Source organism: Sycon ciliatum, chromosome 1 (assembly GCF_964019385.1).
Source record: "Sycon ciliatum chromosome 1, ocSycCili1.1, whole genome shotgun sequence".
Classification (NCBI taxonomy): Eukaryota; Metazoa; Porifera; class Calcarea; order Leucosolenida; family Sycettidae; genus Sycon; species Sycon ciliatum.
In genome coordinates this window covers 88,618,396-88,635,356 of record NC_088643.1, presented here as the reverse complement: position 1 = coordinate 88,635,356, position 16,961 = coordinate 88,618,396, and the positions used below count along the sequence as shown (strand labels likewise).

At 49.1% G+C, this 16,961-nt stretch overlaps 1 protein-coding gene across 1 annotated transcript; it reads left to right on the top strand.

Annotated features, from left to right (window-relative positions):
• Positions 1–6,386: 6,386 nt before the first annotated feature.
• On the top strand, positions 6,387–16,612 carry LOC135806240 (uncharacterized). The gene is made up of 6 exons (XM_065320399.1): positions 6,387–6,853; positions 10,513–10,612; positions 11,464–11,745; positions 12,239–14,100; positions 14,846–14,903; positions 15,779–16,612. Exons 1-6 carry the CDS (start codon positions 6,680–6,682, stop codon positions 15,901–15,903), a joined length of 2,601 nt encoding a protein of 866 aa, XP_065176471.1. The 5' UTR covers positions 6,387–6,679; the 3' UTR covers positions 15,904–16,612.
• The last annotated feature ends 349 nt before the right edge of the window (positions 16,613–16,961 follow it).

Sequence of the window (16,961 nt, the reverse complement as noted above, 5' to 3'; positions counted from 1 at the left end):
CACACACACACACACACACACACACACACACACACACACACACACACACACACACACACACACACACACACACACACACACACACACACACACACACACACACACACACACACACACACATATACACACCGACACCAACACACCCATTGACCTGCCCCTTCACAGTTTCAACCAACTACCCCCTGACCTGCCTGGAACAAAATAGCAAACATCGCGTCCAGCCTCATTCTACCATCCATAAGCTCCTGCAGTACTAGTGTAGTTGAGCACAACAATACTAAACCCTAGTGGTAGCGACTTCGGTGATAGTTTTCTAAGGAAGTAGGTACAATGTAGTCGGTTGCTGGCTTGCAACTAGCTGGTTTGGAGGTGAGAGCGTTGCGAATGACCGAGGGACCTCAACGTCTGTTCTCATCTGTATCCCAAGACTGAGACACTGACTCACGCTGCTATCTGGTGTTCACGAGATGTTTGTCGCGCTGGAAACGGGCAGTCTCTGTAGTGTAGGTTTATAGAATTATACTGTCCTTTTTGATGGTTTGGCCTGGAGAGCACTATAAAGTGGTGCTCCTCGAGCACCATTTTCCTCAGCCTACATAAGCCCAAGTGTCTGTGGTGAGGGGTGAATTCCATGAAACACTGGGTTTTGAGCAGGGAAACACTGGGTTTTGAGCAGGGAGCAGGTGCTTTCATGCAGGTTCGCCGAGTAGAAGGTTCGATGGACTGCTCATGTGCTCTGGATGGCAGTCATGAGTCAGGCAAATGGCTTGAGTGAGATCGTCTGTCTTGATCTAGAGTTTTTGGATTTTTGTAGCCTGATGTTGATTAACACCTTCTCTCACTTCATGGATAAACAAAGCCGCCGAGATGCGCTTTAAGGCTTGCTCTCTCGAACGCTAGCCGTCCAGAGTCTTGCAGTGTAGGATGCTTGGAGTATCTGCAGGTGGCAGCCAAGATGGGCCCGGGGCTCGACACCCTGATATGAAGGTTGTCCTGAGCTCATGAGGTGAATATTACCGGCGTACCGTTGTTTGTACTGGTACGTACTCGCACCGTTGTTTGTACTGGTACGTACTCGCACTGACCTACATGTGCATGTTGTGTGACTGTGTTTATTTCATCAAGATTCCTGGAGTCGATTAGACCTACAACCAAGAGTAAACAAGCTCGGGAACAGCTTGAATGAAAGTTGGTGAATGTCCGGAGCGGAATTCGAGGAAGATTGTGAAGCCCATGGCCCGCTAAGTTGTTCATGAAATCATTGCGTGCATTGTGTTGAACCGTCTGGCTACTACGCAATGAGATACTTTTAATTCTCTCATCTATCTTGTTCCTGTCAGACCCGTGTACAGCCAATCGCCATAGTTAGGAAAACTCAGTTCTGTGTACGATCTATTCCTATTACCTATGGTTCCCTTTTAGCATAACATTACATGTACATGTACATCCCGGGACCCGGGTGCAGAAACATATTGTCGAGCGGTTACAATCATGAATGGTTACGCTGTGACCTGGCGTAAGAAGAGCAATGCCAGTGCTGATGGCAAGCATGTGACATCCTATGATTCGCTTTTAGCATACATGTATAATTACGTACATCCCGGGCGCAGAAATATATTGAGCGGTTACAATCACATGGCAATCAATTTTCAATATCCACCAGCTTTGAAAATGCTGCCGATTGCCCATGAGATGAGTGCTTTCTCTCTCTCTCTTCTCTCTCTCTCTCTCTCTCTCTCTCTCTCTCTCTCTCTCTCTCTCTCTCTCTCTCTCTCTCTCTCTCTCTCTCTCTCTCTCTCTCTCTCTCTCTCTCTCTCTCTCTCTCTCTCTCTCTCTCTCTCTCTCTCTCTCTCTCTCTCTCTCTCTCTCTCTCTCTCTCTCTCTCTCTCTCTCTCTCTCTCTCTCTCTCTCTCTCTCTCTCTCTCTCTCTCTCTCTCTCTCTCTCTCTCTCTCTCTCTCTCTCTCTCTCTCCTCTCTCTCTCTCTCTCTCTCTCTCTCTCTCTCTCTCTCTCTCTCTCTCTCTCTCTCTCTCTCTCCTCTCTCTCTCTCTCTCTCTCTCTCTCTCTCTCTCTCTCTCTCTCTCTCTCTCTCTCTCTCTCTCTCTCTCTCTCTCTCTCTCTCTCTCTCTCTCTCTCTCTCTCTCTCTCTCTCTCTCTCTCTCTCTCTCTCTCTCTCTCTCTCTCTCTCTCTCTCTCTCTCTCTCTCTCTCTCTCTCTCTCTCTCTCTCTCTCTCTCTCTCTCTCTCTCTCTCTCTCTCTCTCTCTCTCTCTCTCTCTCTCTCTCTCTCTCTCTCTCTCTCTCTCTCTCTCTCTCTCTCTCTCTCTCTCTCTCTCTCTCTCTCTCTCTCTCTCTCTCTCTTCTCTCTCTATCTCTCTCTCTCTCTCTCTCTCTCTCTCCTCTCTCTCTCTCTCTCTCTCTCTCTCTCTCTCTCTTCTCTCTCTCTCTCTCTCTCTCTTTAATATAGCAACAAAGACGACTAACACGACCTTTTTGTTTCTCTCTTTTTCTCCTTATTTCGCTTTGTTAAAAGTTGTCCCCATTCCATTGTTACGTTGATGAATGTAACAAGAAAACAGTTCTGAACAAATCTTCTCTTTCCTTTGTGTTGTGTGCCTTGCGATCATCGTTTCACATTTTACTCATACATGTCGACATTTAGGAAATGCTGACAGTGCAATTAGTCGTCCTTGTTGCCATTATTAAAGTGGAGAAATATGATATACTTCAATCATGAAAGTGCCATACACAGCATGCATCTAGCATTCACGGTGCAACCCCCATGATTCAGGACTTCCAATCTGGTATTATCCCTATTGGTATGACACGAGCAACAAGAGGTATTCTCGGCTCTGGCAGCGACGTGGACTAGACACCGCCAGACACGCATGCTATACACTGTACTGTAGTAGGTACATGTTGCACTATTGTACTGGCTAGTGGCAGCCCATCCACCAATCCGTCAAAATGTCAGCGACCAGGTCCTGCAGCAAAGCTACAAGCATCGGATACCGTGCTAATGCTGCAAGTGACATCTTCTCGGTAGGGTCGTGCGGTGAGGTACAACTGCTCTCCGAAGGTGTGAATTGGGAACTGTGTCGGAGAGGTTTCATAAGACAAAGGAGTGCTAGGAACGCAGAGTATAATCGCTTTCCTCCTTTCCTTTTCCCTCCTTTCCCAAACAGACAAAAAGCCACAAACTAAACATACCAGACTGTCATGGCATGGACCAGTTAGTTTGCACAAGTGCATAAGCACTGATGTTGACCTTGTCGTCAGGGAACATGCACGAGCGGTCATCGATTAGTATTGCTACTAGTACTAACACACACACAAGAGCCACCATATTGACCACTGTTCACTGGTGTTGCCCTCACAATAGCAATCCAGTCAATCTTAACCGCAGCTAGAGCCTAGTGCCTAGTACTAGTACTAGTACTAGTAGTAATAGTAGTAGTAGCATGCAGTGCGCTACAGTGACTGTGTGATGCAGACTGCAGTGTGGTACAGACGCATCTCAACTGATACTGTATACCAGTAACTGCTACAGGTATACAGCCAAGCAGCAACATAACAATTTCGACGTCCTAAGGTTTGCAGTTGCCAGCAGCGCATGGTGGTTTTACAACTAGGTACTACTACTGTGTACATGTACTAGCAAATAATTCTGAAGCGGGCTGAAGCAGCGGAAACCGGTGATTTATTTGTACGAGGTATACTCGACATGTCGGCCTGTTCCCTCAGCCATTCTACTATGCAATCATGTACTTACCATTTGACCAAGCAATACATCTCTTACTAGTGGTTTGCACATGGCAAGATTTCGTTGTCAACGTGCCGCACAGGCAATGGTTTCTAATGTGTTTAATGCCTAATGCAACCGCTGCTCAGTGGAGCGCGTTGCTACATCAGATGGTGTGGTGCAGTCTGCACGTTATGAACATGGTTCTGGTGGCAGTCGTGATGTAGAGCGTTGTTCAACTGTAGCTGTATCTGTACCTGTATCATGCATGCAAGAGCTCAACCCTAACATACCGGGGCGTACTGACTATCACCACCTCAAACTACATGACTATGACTAGCGTTTTGCTGCCATCCTACATAACAATTGTAGCTATGACTCTCATCCTTACTGCAGAAAAGTGGCAAAGTGCATCTTCCAACTACACCTCGAACAGCGTGACCGTGTCCTAAGATGAAATGAAAGTGAAACTATCACTACTGACACTAGCTAGCTAGGCGGTTTGCACAGTTATCACGGTTATCCGGCGACGGTGATGACTCCTTTTAAGGAGTCATCGCCGTAGCCTTTAAAACGACTGGGTGTTGGCCTAAATGTGTTGCTGGTATTGGCAGAACAAGTGTGTCATCATCGTGCTGGGAACTGGCCAGTGCGGTGGCGGCGGTGCTGGTGGTTATGGCCAGGCTACAGTACAAACAAGCTCGTACCTTTCCTGCACCCACAAGACTGCAGTCAGCTCTGGTGGCCTGTGATATTAAATACGATCAAGTCGCAATCAGCTGGAGAGCCCAGGGCCAGTATGGGCACAGTAGGTCCCCACAGGCACAGCTCATAGCGGAACATACACATCGTGCACGTATAGTGCCCACGCGGTCAGCGATTATCTTTGTCCGACAATCTCAACGGATGTGTCATGGCGGTGCATGGCAAGCACATACCAAAGGCGAACCTGCCGACTATCATTGACTGCATTCCCGACCAGAACAGCTGTAACGATGACACGACTCATTTGCATGTTCAGCCTCAAACGAGTGCATCTCCTGGTCCAGTGGGCGGACTGTTTGTGCAGGAAATGCACGCATAAAGCACTAAGGTTACACCTTCAGTACAACCCACAATTATGTAGAAAAGGGTAACCTCCAACATTCTAATCGCCTGTCACTGTGTCAGGTCATACAGAGGGTTTGACATATCGTCGCATTCCGTCAGCTGTACTGTGTGTGCGAACGTGTTTTGGACTTGGAGTTCCTGCCAGTCTTATCCATGCCAGTGCATGCCAGCAGAGAGCCGCATTATTATGTGCCGCCAAATAAGTGGCGGTTCCCTGTCCTTCGCGAGTTGGAGGAGTGCAAAGGTTGCAGCAAGAGGCTAGGCTATAGTACCCAGTAGGCTGACTCATGCATCATAATCCATGATCAGTGTCCCAGCATGGAGTGGTCGAAGGTTTGCGTACAGAACGATTATTACCATAACAAATTGGACTAGCGCTCAGTGCACGACGGGCAGCACGCTTGCGGGATGCGACAGGACAAGGAAAACTTAATAGTGGACAAAGCGCTACCACCTCTGACGGAAACAACTAGAGTTCAGTAGTACAGCATTGCAGTCAGTCGGTACAATAATCCTATTCTGTGGAGATCATGTTGGCTTGGCAGGTGACGGGTGCAGCGCAGGGCAGAACAATGCCATCATGCCGCCACCACTAGGCACTACCTTGCTAGCCAGTCATCAGCATATGAATTCAATACTCAGCAGCCGGCAAGGGTAAGTAAGAAGTGTCAGCAGCGACGGGCTGCCCGTCGGGCGGTCCATAAAAACACCGATCAGTGATTAGCTGCATTAGCCCAGCACGGCGGCTGCAATCGTGCGGCTGAGCGTCGTATACTACACACACACATACATACACAGCACCGCTCCTGCTCCTCCTTCCACTCTTTCTTCTTCTTCTCCATGTAGCGGACACGATGACTTCCACTGACAGACTGGAATTATATCCTTGCCGCAGCATGTACATGTATTGTTTCTCGTCAGTTCGGTACCACCTCATCACAGTTCTAGCTATGCCTGTGATCGGGGTAACGGCCTATGGCGAACGTATCGTGTCGATCATCCGTGCATGTGTGTCTGTTTCTACTGATTCGTCTCACCTTTCAAAGCAGAACACGATCATTAAGTACAGGAATATATCACCGCTGAGCGAACAGACCAACAGACCAATACTATCCATACTCTGGCCCGGGCTTGGGATCATGCAGTGAAGTGAAGGTAACACTGTGCTACACTGCAATGTCATGTAACCACCAGTGAGCCACACCACCGCGACGCCTGGCACAGGCAAACAGGCACACCATGAAAAGTGGCATACCCTCCAATGCCTGGGCAAGGCCAATAGTACTGGCAATAGGCAATACCAACCAAGGCAGCACATCCATACACCATCAACAATTGATCAGATGAGATCGTGTCTGACACATCACCACAGCTAGTATCCAGGCGCTAGGCGCATAGTGCGTTAGTGGACGGGTCGCTCAGGCGGAACAACACATCGAACGACCGGCCAGGCAGGCGAATTGCCCCTCTCCGACTATCGCAATCGGCCTACAGTTTAGCTTAGCAAGCATTCGCATTGGTAGAATCTACAGTTCCCTCACATAGCAAGGCCGCTGCTGCTGCGGCTGGCTCATACGCGCATGCAGGGCCGTATTGGTGGAGAGGAAAGGAAAGAGGATATGAGATAGCGATCTCCAGTTGTACCAGACACAGTCTAGACGTCTTGCTGGCGACGACTGCTCATCAGTGAGAGTAGCGTTGATGAGCTGGAGCTGTTGATGAGCTGGAGCTGGAGCAGCAGAGGTAGTGGTTGTTTCCTGAGACTCCACCAGCTATCGTGTCGCCTCTGCAGATTGACTTGAGCAACGTGGCGGCGGTGCTTGCATCGAAATGGCGAGGAGAGGAGTACCTGAGCAGTTTCTGCGAGGATTCAGCATAGGCCAATCGTCGCCAGTAGCACATCCACTGAGTGGACACCAGCAGAATGAGGAGTATTGGGAGCTGGTGAAGGAAGGACCGATAGGTTTGCCGGAGACAAGCGCCAACACGTCCAAAACACACGGGGTGAGTTGGAGAATGTGTTACCCACACTCTTGCATTGTGACCTTCACAGGTTCTGCTAGCCAAGTGTAGCAATATGCAGTCACGTCTCTGTGAAGTAAAAACTCGCTGGATCTCGTTATCGGTATCTTTAGGTCTCAAAAATTGTCACATCTTTTCTGAGTTTTCAACACCTACATAGTTCACACCACACGCAGGGCACAGCCTTCCTCCTCTCACGCCACTTTGTAACTGAAGTGTCTCAGGCCAGTTTGGCACTTTCACTTTCGATATAGAGCAGTTGCAGTATGCACGTGTCAAGAATGCGATTCGTGTAAGGCACTCAAGTTCTTATCCGATATTGAAGCGATACGGTGTAACTGTAGAACCGCCTCGATATGAATATTTCTGGACAGAAACTGCGATAGCCAATGACGGTGTGACTCTACAAGTACACACGGATGCTTGACTTCGCAAGGCATGCAGTGTTCACACTAGTACTGGTTTTGAAGTGTCAGTTCAACTGCTTACTATCCCCCGGGCCCATGTGACGCAACAATAGCACGGGCACTGGATATCACTGCTTGAAGGTGACGTCGCAGAAGTGAATCATTACAGGAACTTGAAAACAAGTTCAGTGTTACTCTATGAAGTATGAGCAAACTATCTGCGTTCACTGGTGTGCAGGCTAAGAACGCGTTTGCAGGTTGGAATTATGAATGTCTCCCCAGCCTTGCCCTTCATATTGCACGGGTCCTAGGAAGCAGGGTGGGAAATTGTTGAGTTAGCAGCAGGGACAGGAACTGAGGAAGAGGAGTTGTGGGTGTTGCGGGCCCACCATGATGGGTTCAGTAGTTAGGAAAAACGTTTTGCCAGCTTGCACGCATCAGCTGATGACCATGTGCCATGCGACTGGCTGTATAACATTACAACCACTGTATTTTAGTATGCGGAGTACATTCACGTAGTATGCGGAGTACATTCACGGTACATGATTGTATAATCTACACCGGAGTCAGGACCAGATTGAGAATTGTCCTCGCAGTCAGTGAACATGTTTAGAATATGCACGACAGTGCCATACACGATGGCCTCGCTACCCCTCTCTCCCCATATCATGACTGTCGCTCACTGTTCGCGAACGACCTACCGCCGCCTTTCCTACAGTTCTGGTGGTTGAAATTCACTCCTGTTGTTAACAGTGAACCGCCGAACCGTGCGCCTGTCAAGCATGCAAGCAAACGAGCGATGACCGTTACCTTCACTGGTTACACTGGGGCGATTGCAAGTGTAATGTGCTGGGATTACCGCTAGGTAGCTATGCTCAGTGTAGCAAGAAACTGTGGCTCAACGCTAATTAGTCAAATCCACGAACTCGATAAAGCAGGGAAAGATGAGTCCGGCATGGGCTAGAAGTAATGACAGTTGCGCATAGAACTTGGAGAATGATCAGAGGGCAGACAGCGCTTGAAAGTATTAGAATAGGGCAATCATCAACAATGTATGGCCCATGCACTGCTCAACGGACTGGTCGTGCCATTGGTTTCTATTTACAATGTATTTCACCAATGAGTCGTTTCACTGTCGGGTTTCAACAAGGTACGTACGACTGCGCGTGGGATTGGATATAAGACTGTATGGAACCCGTGTTCATTGACATCATTGTCATGCATCATGAGTTTTGATTTGCGCAGTCGATGTCGTTCAGTCACCTTCAATAACATTGTCGTCTTTGCGGATCGGAAGTTCACCCTACAATGCATTTTGCAGGCCACATGATCGCAAGGTGATAAAACATCTCGTTCTGGATTCACACCTGGTAGCCGATGGTACTTGGCCTAGACCTACTTTGAAGTACATGTACACATTTGCCTTGCGTGCACACGACATCCTTGCAGTTGAAGGTCGAATAATTGACAACGGGAACGGTGGCGTGTGATCATCTTCGGAAATAATAATAATAATTGGCAAACTGCTGCCTTGCATTGGGAAGGTTTTCGAGCGCAGAATCCAGGCGTTGTCAGTACGCTGTGAACGACGCCGTCAGGCAGGAAGATTTACTTTCAGCACATTACGGACCGGGATATCTGGAACTGTGGGAGTGGACAGTCCACCAGGAACCCAGCCCTTCCGCAGCATTGGAGGTATGCTACTCTTCTGCCAGGCTGCAAATAACACATGGAATACGTACAGTTAAACACTCAACTTTACCTTCATCTTCAACATCCGATCAGTTACCACCATCCTGCAGCAGCATGTCACCATAAATCCCAGCCACACAACTGCAGCTGAGACGTTGCCTGTGCGCGCGACACAGTGGGAGGAGGCGGTTGAAGCAGGACGTACATTCCTGTGCTGTGTCTGGGTGACTGGGTCAGTGGGTGTCCTCTGGCTCTGGTGCTGCACGGCCATTTCCCGCTAGCCTTGCACTGCATGTGCATACTGTGCGTGCAGCTTTGGTCACAGACCAAGCCTGGGTTGAAGTGGGCACGATGGACTGTCTGCCGCAAGCAGAGTGCTTCCATACGGCATACCCGCATTAGCTTGCAATCAGGGCATTACCAATAGACGGCGTTGTGCCTGGGACATGTTGGCGGTGAGCTGTCATCCTTGCCCGCATTTCCTTCCGGGTACAAGCTGCGACGAGGCATGTTAGCTGCCAAATTGCCAACGATCACACTGTCTGCACAACATCCACGATTGCTGTGAGTAATGGGGACAGCGTTGTGTGCCTCACATTTGTCGCTGACTATACCATAACCAGCACACATCACATGTATGTGCAATGTCATGATCATCAATGCTGGTGCTGGCAATTTCATGCGGCTGACACGGAATGTAGGAATGCCTACCCGACGTTTCACTCAGTACCTATTATGCGGAGACCGGTGGTGATTTTCATAGCTACAGTAACACGTACACAGCACTACAGCCTTACAGGGAGTGATGTGGCGATACATTCGCTGCACTAATTGTAATACCAACACAATACTCTGTCCATGTCGGCATCCATGATCCACAGCACGGCTGGATAGATGGGACTCAATCTTGGCACTTGGTATGAGCAGTTGTTAACGTCCTGCACATGTTATAAGTAGCTCAGCAGTAACAACAGTGTCCTGCAGACTTGTACGCTATGATGATGGCAGCTGTCTTCATCTCGTCAGTACTGATCATGTCCATCAGTGACTATTGCTGCTACTCCCGCTGAGTCTGACGTGAAGTTCCGCAGGTGATCAAGTCAGTCCCTGTCTCGCTCATCACCACAGCCATGCTGTCTCCAACGAAAGCTGAGCCTGTGCTCGAAGAACGACATACAACCCATGCAGTATGATAATATAGTCACGCAAGGGTTTTCTGGCCTTCCCACTGCCCTAGTATCGGTACAAGGAGTATAGTCCGGCCCTCTCCTGGGGTTGCGGGTTTGCTTCCCAAATTGAGTGAAGATCCACCCCTAGAGAGTCCATCTTGGATTGGGTGCTTAACTTCGGTTGTCTTGGTGAGGCAAAGGCAACGAGGAAGAGGAGACACCGCCCTACTATGCCGAACTCCTCAATAGTGAAACAAGAGCTCTCTATCACCTCCCTACCCCACACACAGTGTACATTTCTATATTTTCACTAACATCGGCTGTTGTAAATGCGTGTGTTGTAAATGCGTGTGTTACCTATGTTGGTGAACAGACCAAGGGTGGACGGTTGCGGCAAAGATGGATGACGCTGGCCCGTCTCAAATGCAACTGTGGTTGCTTATCCGGAAACACAGCGCCAGGTCGTGGACAAAGTATGTTCAGTTACTTCAGTGCAAAGAAAGTAGCAGGAGTCATTGTGGTACAATCATGTAGCACTGTTGAGCTGTTCTCTGTGTCTGTGCTCTACCGGGTGCACTGCATGCCCAATTTACCACACCGGATGGCATGTCCAAACCAGTGTATTACTATTAGCCATAATTACCTGATCCCGGCCATCTTACTAACCAATGCATAAGCCGTAATTATACAATCCCCGCCATCTTTACATTCCTAATTATGGAGAGCTGTCACTTCCTCTTCATCTTCAGTATCACGATCGTGCCATCCTCAAACTTGCCTCATATGCTGATGCAGTACAGTGTATTCTACACACAAATGGCATAGCGGTCTGCAGACAATTGATATCAGCCGGACATTTTCAGAGGCTTTCTGAATTGGTCTGTGTTGCACTGGCAGGCAGCGGAGAGCCATGACATGCACATGTTTGGCAAGAAGAAGCAGCAAGAGTTCAGTTGTGACATGACCCATCACAGTATAGCACGTGAAGCTTCGATGATCTCAGATGCGGCTTGAAGTACATGACTATGGTCCTGGATCCATGCACTCTATTCTTGGATGTCATAAAATTAATATCCTCCAAGCAACAAAACTTCGTCCTACCCTTTGTGTATCATCCCAGTATTGTACCCAGGGTTCCCACGACTCCCTAGTTCCACTTGTATACCTAATATTCTGTAGGGCAGAGGTTTATAATTATGGTGTGTGTACATGTATGTGTGCATGTGTGTGCATGTGTGTGTGTGTGTGTGTGTGTGTGTGTGTGTGTATGTGTGGGTTTGGGTGGGTGGATGCTTGTTGGAATGGTTCACCATTGTGCATGTAGCTGTCCTGCTGCGAACCAGCAAACTTGCAGGCAATGGCAGACGGAAAGCCCAGGACTATGACCTATCGTGCTACCGGATGATAACATCTGCGTTCAGCAGCTCAGTGGGTACACTGGGTCCCAAGGCCGGCGGTGGAAATTACCACTTCACCATCCATGCTGTTGCCGACTACACATTTGCTGCGGCAGATGAGAGCTGTATGCTGTCGTGGGTAGCAGCACTAAAGGAGGTCCTCTCGCAACCAGCGACGGCAACTACACACCCAGTACCTCAGCAAGCCGGTGGGTAATCTGTTCATTATGATGTGCATGCACGACACTGCAATGCTCCATAACAATCCATGTTCCAGAATTTCAGACAAGCAGCGGGTTAGGGTTCAAGGTCAAAATGTGGAATCACGTACATACTAGTATGTGGGGTAGTGCGTTTACTGTTTGCGTTATGCAGAGCTCACTGACTTGTCAGTTTGAGTACTCTGGCAAGGTACGTTCGGGCCTGGTTTTTAAAAATCTGGCTTTGGAAAATTTATTTTTTCATTGCTATCAGGTTTGGCCTCATTTTCTCTGTGCTGCGCTGAAAAGTCCACTGACAAAGGACGAAAGGGTTCTGTCCGCAGATTGAGTATCTAAAAAAATGTGTTGCCTGTTTGAAACATTGGTTATGCAGAGGTGAATATGTTGCACGCCTTTATAATAATTATGAAGGCACAGTCAAGATGTTGGTAAGACATATAAAAACACTGCCTTGTTGTCTGCCTTGTTGTTTCACATGCAGCTAAAATATTTGCGGTTGAGTACAGCTGCTCGTCTTCGCCCACTAGCAGTGTTCATCCTCCACACATCTCCACACAGACAACAGGCCTGTTGAAGCTGGACGAGAGGAGCATGGTACTCAAACACCCGCTAACTGAGGAGACTGCCACCACTGTAGAAGTGGCTTCCATCACTGACATTGAGGTGCACACAGTACGGCACTGCCTGGAAATGAAGATCTGTGGACGCTGCTCCAAGACGACAACCACGCTGTACAGAATCAACACGCAGAGCTCAGTGAGGCGCCTAGCCGAGGCCATTCTGCTCCGCCGCAACCTGCATGCACCCGGCCCACCTGGCCAGAGGGAATGGTCATGTTCGCTGCTGCATAGCTGCGATGGGGAATTGTCAACAGCAGGCACTAGCCGTACAACACACTCTACTGTATTCTCTCCACCCAGCAGCGCTACCAGTACCGGTAGTAATCAGCTACAAACTGCACACGGTGCAAATCATGCTTTGGCAGCTGCTGCAACAGCCGCAGCTAGTATACCACGCAAGGTCACTGTCCGTCGCCGATCACTGGGTATCCTATCGTTGGAAAAACAGACGATGACAGCTCTCCGTGAAGGTGAAGTGGTCAATATACGGCGCTCATTGCCACCAGATGCATCAGCCACGAGCAGCTCACCCGTAGCTGCACAGCGGCGCTTGCCCATAGATGTCGGAACTACGTCAAGACCTGTTGCTAGTGCGAGGCCAGCAGACGGCCATGCTCTTATGCTGTCCGGGCGCAGTAGAAGTGATAGCACGGGATCTTCTGCTGCGTGCCCGTCTCCTGCACCGAGAAAACACGCTCGCCTGGCCCGAGCGCGGGACTCGTCATCTCGGACAGCAACGCGGCAACGCCAGCGTCACAGCTGGCACTCGGATGCTGAACGCACTGAGTCTAGTCAGAGTAGCTGTAGTTGCGTTGGGCACACAGAGCACAACAGTACAGCACATGCTGGATTCATGCCCGCTGACAATAGATGTCCACTACACGTCAGCGCTAGCAACACATCACCCATTTCCAACTCTGCAATAGATGTTGAAAACAGTGATGACGAAGGTTACATCTCCATGGCGCAACATGGTCGCAGGAGCACCCCAGCGCACGCACACAGTAGCGATGCAAGTCCCACGGCTCCCAGTAAGGGCAGCTTCCCCATGGCAGCGTCGCGAAGCAATTCGGCACAGGCTGAGGAGCGTCCACAGCCACCACCCAAGCCAACATCTCTTCGCATGCTGAGCTCTAGCTCTTTAGGCACCGACTACGATCAATCTCCGCTATGCACACCAGGAATCTACCCAGCTGGAGAGGGATTTCTAGATTACGAGGATGTAGAAACTGAGGATGATGATGATGGCGATAGCGATGGAGTGGAGGAAGGCAGCGAAGCACAGCTGCCAATCATAATTGGCCAGACATACGGCCGCTATTCCGACTATGAAGAATATGAGGGGCAACAGCAGTTCCCAGGGGTGTGCGAGTACCAGAGCTGGGAAGACGGCGACGAAGAATGCCACTACATCGTGCCGGAGGCGCTGCCGAGCTCGCACTTCGTCAAACGCCCGTCCATGGAAACAATGCCGAGACGGGTGGCGCGGTCAAAAAGCGAGTCGACACCGGCGGCGGACGATAGTTCCGGAGCTGCCAGTGGCAATGCCAGCGCAGCCGCACATGGTGACTACATAGAATTTCTCAGTGAAGGAGACGGTGGGCAGCTGCGAGAAACGCAAAGCGACGCGGTGGCAGCAACGGCAGATTTCGGAACGGGCAGAGAGGAACCGGAAGCCTGGGGACGCCATCAAATAGAGCTGCAACGATCAATCAGACTGAGAGTAAGTCCTTGACGATAACTAGGAGTCTACAAACCTCGCAAATTGTGCAAACTATACCTATGGAAGTCACCATAATCACTGCCGGAGCCAATAAGTGATGGTGATTATCGGGCAGGTCAAACGATGATCTCTCTTCAATGTAGTTCAAAGGCTCTACTGACACTGTCGCTGCATGCACTCTCGGGCTCGTGAAGCAAGCTAACACACAACACGACTCCGATAGTACACTGGTAGGAGTGGTCCCACAAAGGCCACAGAGTAGAAGTATACGGACAGTCACAGCTTTTTTTCACTTACTATCTACATGCACACACGTAGTCATTATACATAACGTTATTCCCTCATTGCTAGCCTCTACTTGGCTCTAGTGTGATCACACACACTGTGGCTGTAGATTCTAGGGCTTGTGAAAGTTACGTTGTGGATATCCTAAACTAAAGCCCTTCACAAACTTCAACCTCTGTGGCCCATCAATCTCTCTGGCCTATCAACCAGTTACCTCTGTGATCCATCATCCATCTCTGTGGCCTATCCTGGTAGAAACTAGCATCCTCCTCAGTTCCATACAATGTATGTCATGTACAGTATTGGGTTCAACAAGAGCTAGTGAACACATTTGACAAAGTCAGAATAGCGATAGACCGCACCTTGACTGTGCCCTGTGTGTCTTTACCGACTCATGGCCGGAAAGGTAGTACATGTACAAGTACATATTTGGCGTGTCCTCTCGTTTCGAACTGCACAGATCGCCCGCCGGAACTGCTTCCAACGTTTGAACACCAATCAACCGATCAGAGAAGACTGTAAGTGACACACTACATGATGTAGTACTGTGACCCAGTGACCCAGTGACCGAGTGACCCAGTGACCGAGTGACCCAGTGACCCAGTGACCCAGTGACCGAGTGACCGAGTGACCGAGTGAGTGGCCGAGTGGCCGAGTGACCGAGTGACCGAGTGAGTGGCCGAGTGACCGAGTGACCGAGTGAGTGGCCGAGTGAGTGGCCGAGTGGCCGAGTGACCAAGTGACCCAGTCGTTGTACTATACCAGTAGTGCACTGTATAAGTGCATGATGTTGCAATCCCATGCATGATGCAGCTAGTGTGCTGGTGTACAATCACTGTACGTGTACTTGTGCATGTGCCTGTACAGCCTGGCTGCCCAGATTGTAGGGAGTTGCAATCATTTTTATAATACGGCAGGCCACATTTCCTTCCTCGTGACCAATAGTGCTCATAGCGGTAGCGTCGCTAGGGCTGCACAGCCCCAACGAACTGCGTTATCCATGTGGCTGGATTTCACTTAAAACGTCACTGTATTGGAAGCTATAGGCACTATGCCGGGTATTGGTGATGCACGCTGCATGCAATGTAGTCGGAGGGGTTCTGAATATGATATGAGTATCTGTCTACAGTCTGCGAGGCGTATTGTGTGATGGTGCGATACTTGTCGGCAGACTCAATACCAATTTGTGGCTGATGTTGCACATGTGTTCACCCAGCTCGCTGTGGATGTCGGGTATTGAATACCAAAGATGTTGTGGACCGTGATCAGGGTACGAAAGCAGTACATGTATGATACTCCAAGTCTCTACTAGTGTGTAGTGTCCTTGCTTTTTTGAGAGTGAAGAAAGTCAATTCTCTGTGTACATACATATGCTTGCTTCTTTTCTCTGCAGTTATCGTTGACTCACTGGACGACTGCAGACTGGATGATCAGAATTCAAGAACACCTTCCGCGTATACACCCCGTCCCAAACCAAGGCGTATCGTGAGGAATTCGGCTCTAACGGCTACATTCTGATTACATCTATCCACATGCCGTGGTACTGACACTTGAATACAGTATATGACTTCCTGGGCACAGCCCGACAGTATGCCCGGCGCACTGATCTAATGTTAATAACGTTATTGCAAGGACATGTACATGTGTATACGCAAGACTGCTACTCGGCAGGATGTGACCTATGCTGTATGTTTTGCAACCTGGAGGTTCAACACGATTATTCCGAACATGGTTTTCAATCAGCCTGTATCATGATATTGATTAAACTACTACAGAGCAGGGACTTGATGACCAGTTGCAATCTTCATCACCATAAGTATCTCATCACTGAGCTGGCATGGCTGTCAACAGTCAATCTACACTCAGACTGAGACTCCACAGTGTGCAGTGTGCAGTGTGGAGTGGTGTACTCATCACCACCTTCCATGTATCTTGCGCTTTGAAGTATCTAAAGCATGTGACCGATGGTTACGTTAGCATTAAATCCGTTCTATGTTGCTGCATGTAACTTATGACCAGACCACTCAAGTGGCAAACTGTAATGTTGAGTTGCTGCCCAATGGTTCCTAAACTTTTGGATGCAGGAAACTGGGCCATGAAGTTCTTTCCTGTTCTTCTTGTTTGCACGGTGTACCACGGTTGGTGCAGATGACTTGTTTGCACGGTGTACCACGGTTGGTGCAGATGACTTGTTTGCACGGTGTACCACGGTTGGTGCAGATGACTTTCCCCACTACTGTAAAGTGTATATTTCTTTTGAAAAAAATCGCTTTCGAAAATTTCTGACCTCCACACGTGACAATATTCAGTGGCACATAAAGACCAGCAACGGTCTTTACTTTGCATCTCCGCAAGAGCATATGCAGTGAAAGGTGGGTGCCTGGTCACTTCTAGAGCTCTCATTCACGCAGTGAATAAATTTACTATTTAGTGTAGGATCTGGGAGTGATATCAACTTCTTTGGTACGAGGGTGTTGTGTCAGCTTTCACGACTCCATGCTATCATGAACTGACTCATGAACTGACTCATGATAAGAGTATGCAGCAAAGTAAGGGTAACCCACAGTCAGTTCCAA

Coding starts and splice junctions, on each gene's coding strand:
- LOC135806240 (XM_065320399.1), top strand. CDS start 6,680: ATGGCGAGGAGAGGAGTACCTGAGCAGTTTCTGCGAGGATTCAGCATA. Junction 10,613..11,463: donor AGCGCCAGGTCGTGGACAAA/GTATGTTCAGTT, acceptor TTGTGCATGTAG/CTGTCCTGCTGCGAACCAGC. Junction 14,101..14,845: donor AACGATCAATCAGACTGAGA/GTAAGTCCTTGA, acceptor CGAACTGCACAG/ATCGCCCGCCGGAACTGCTT.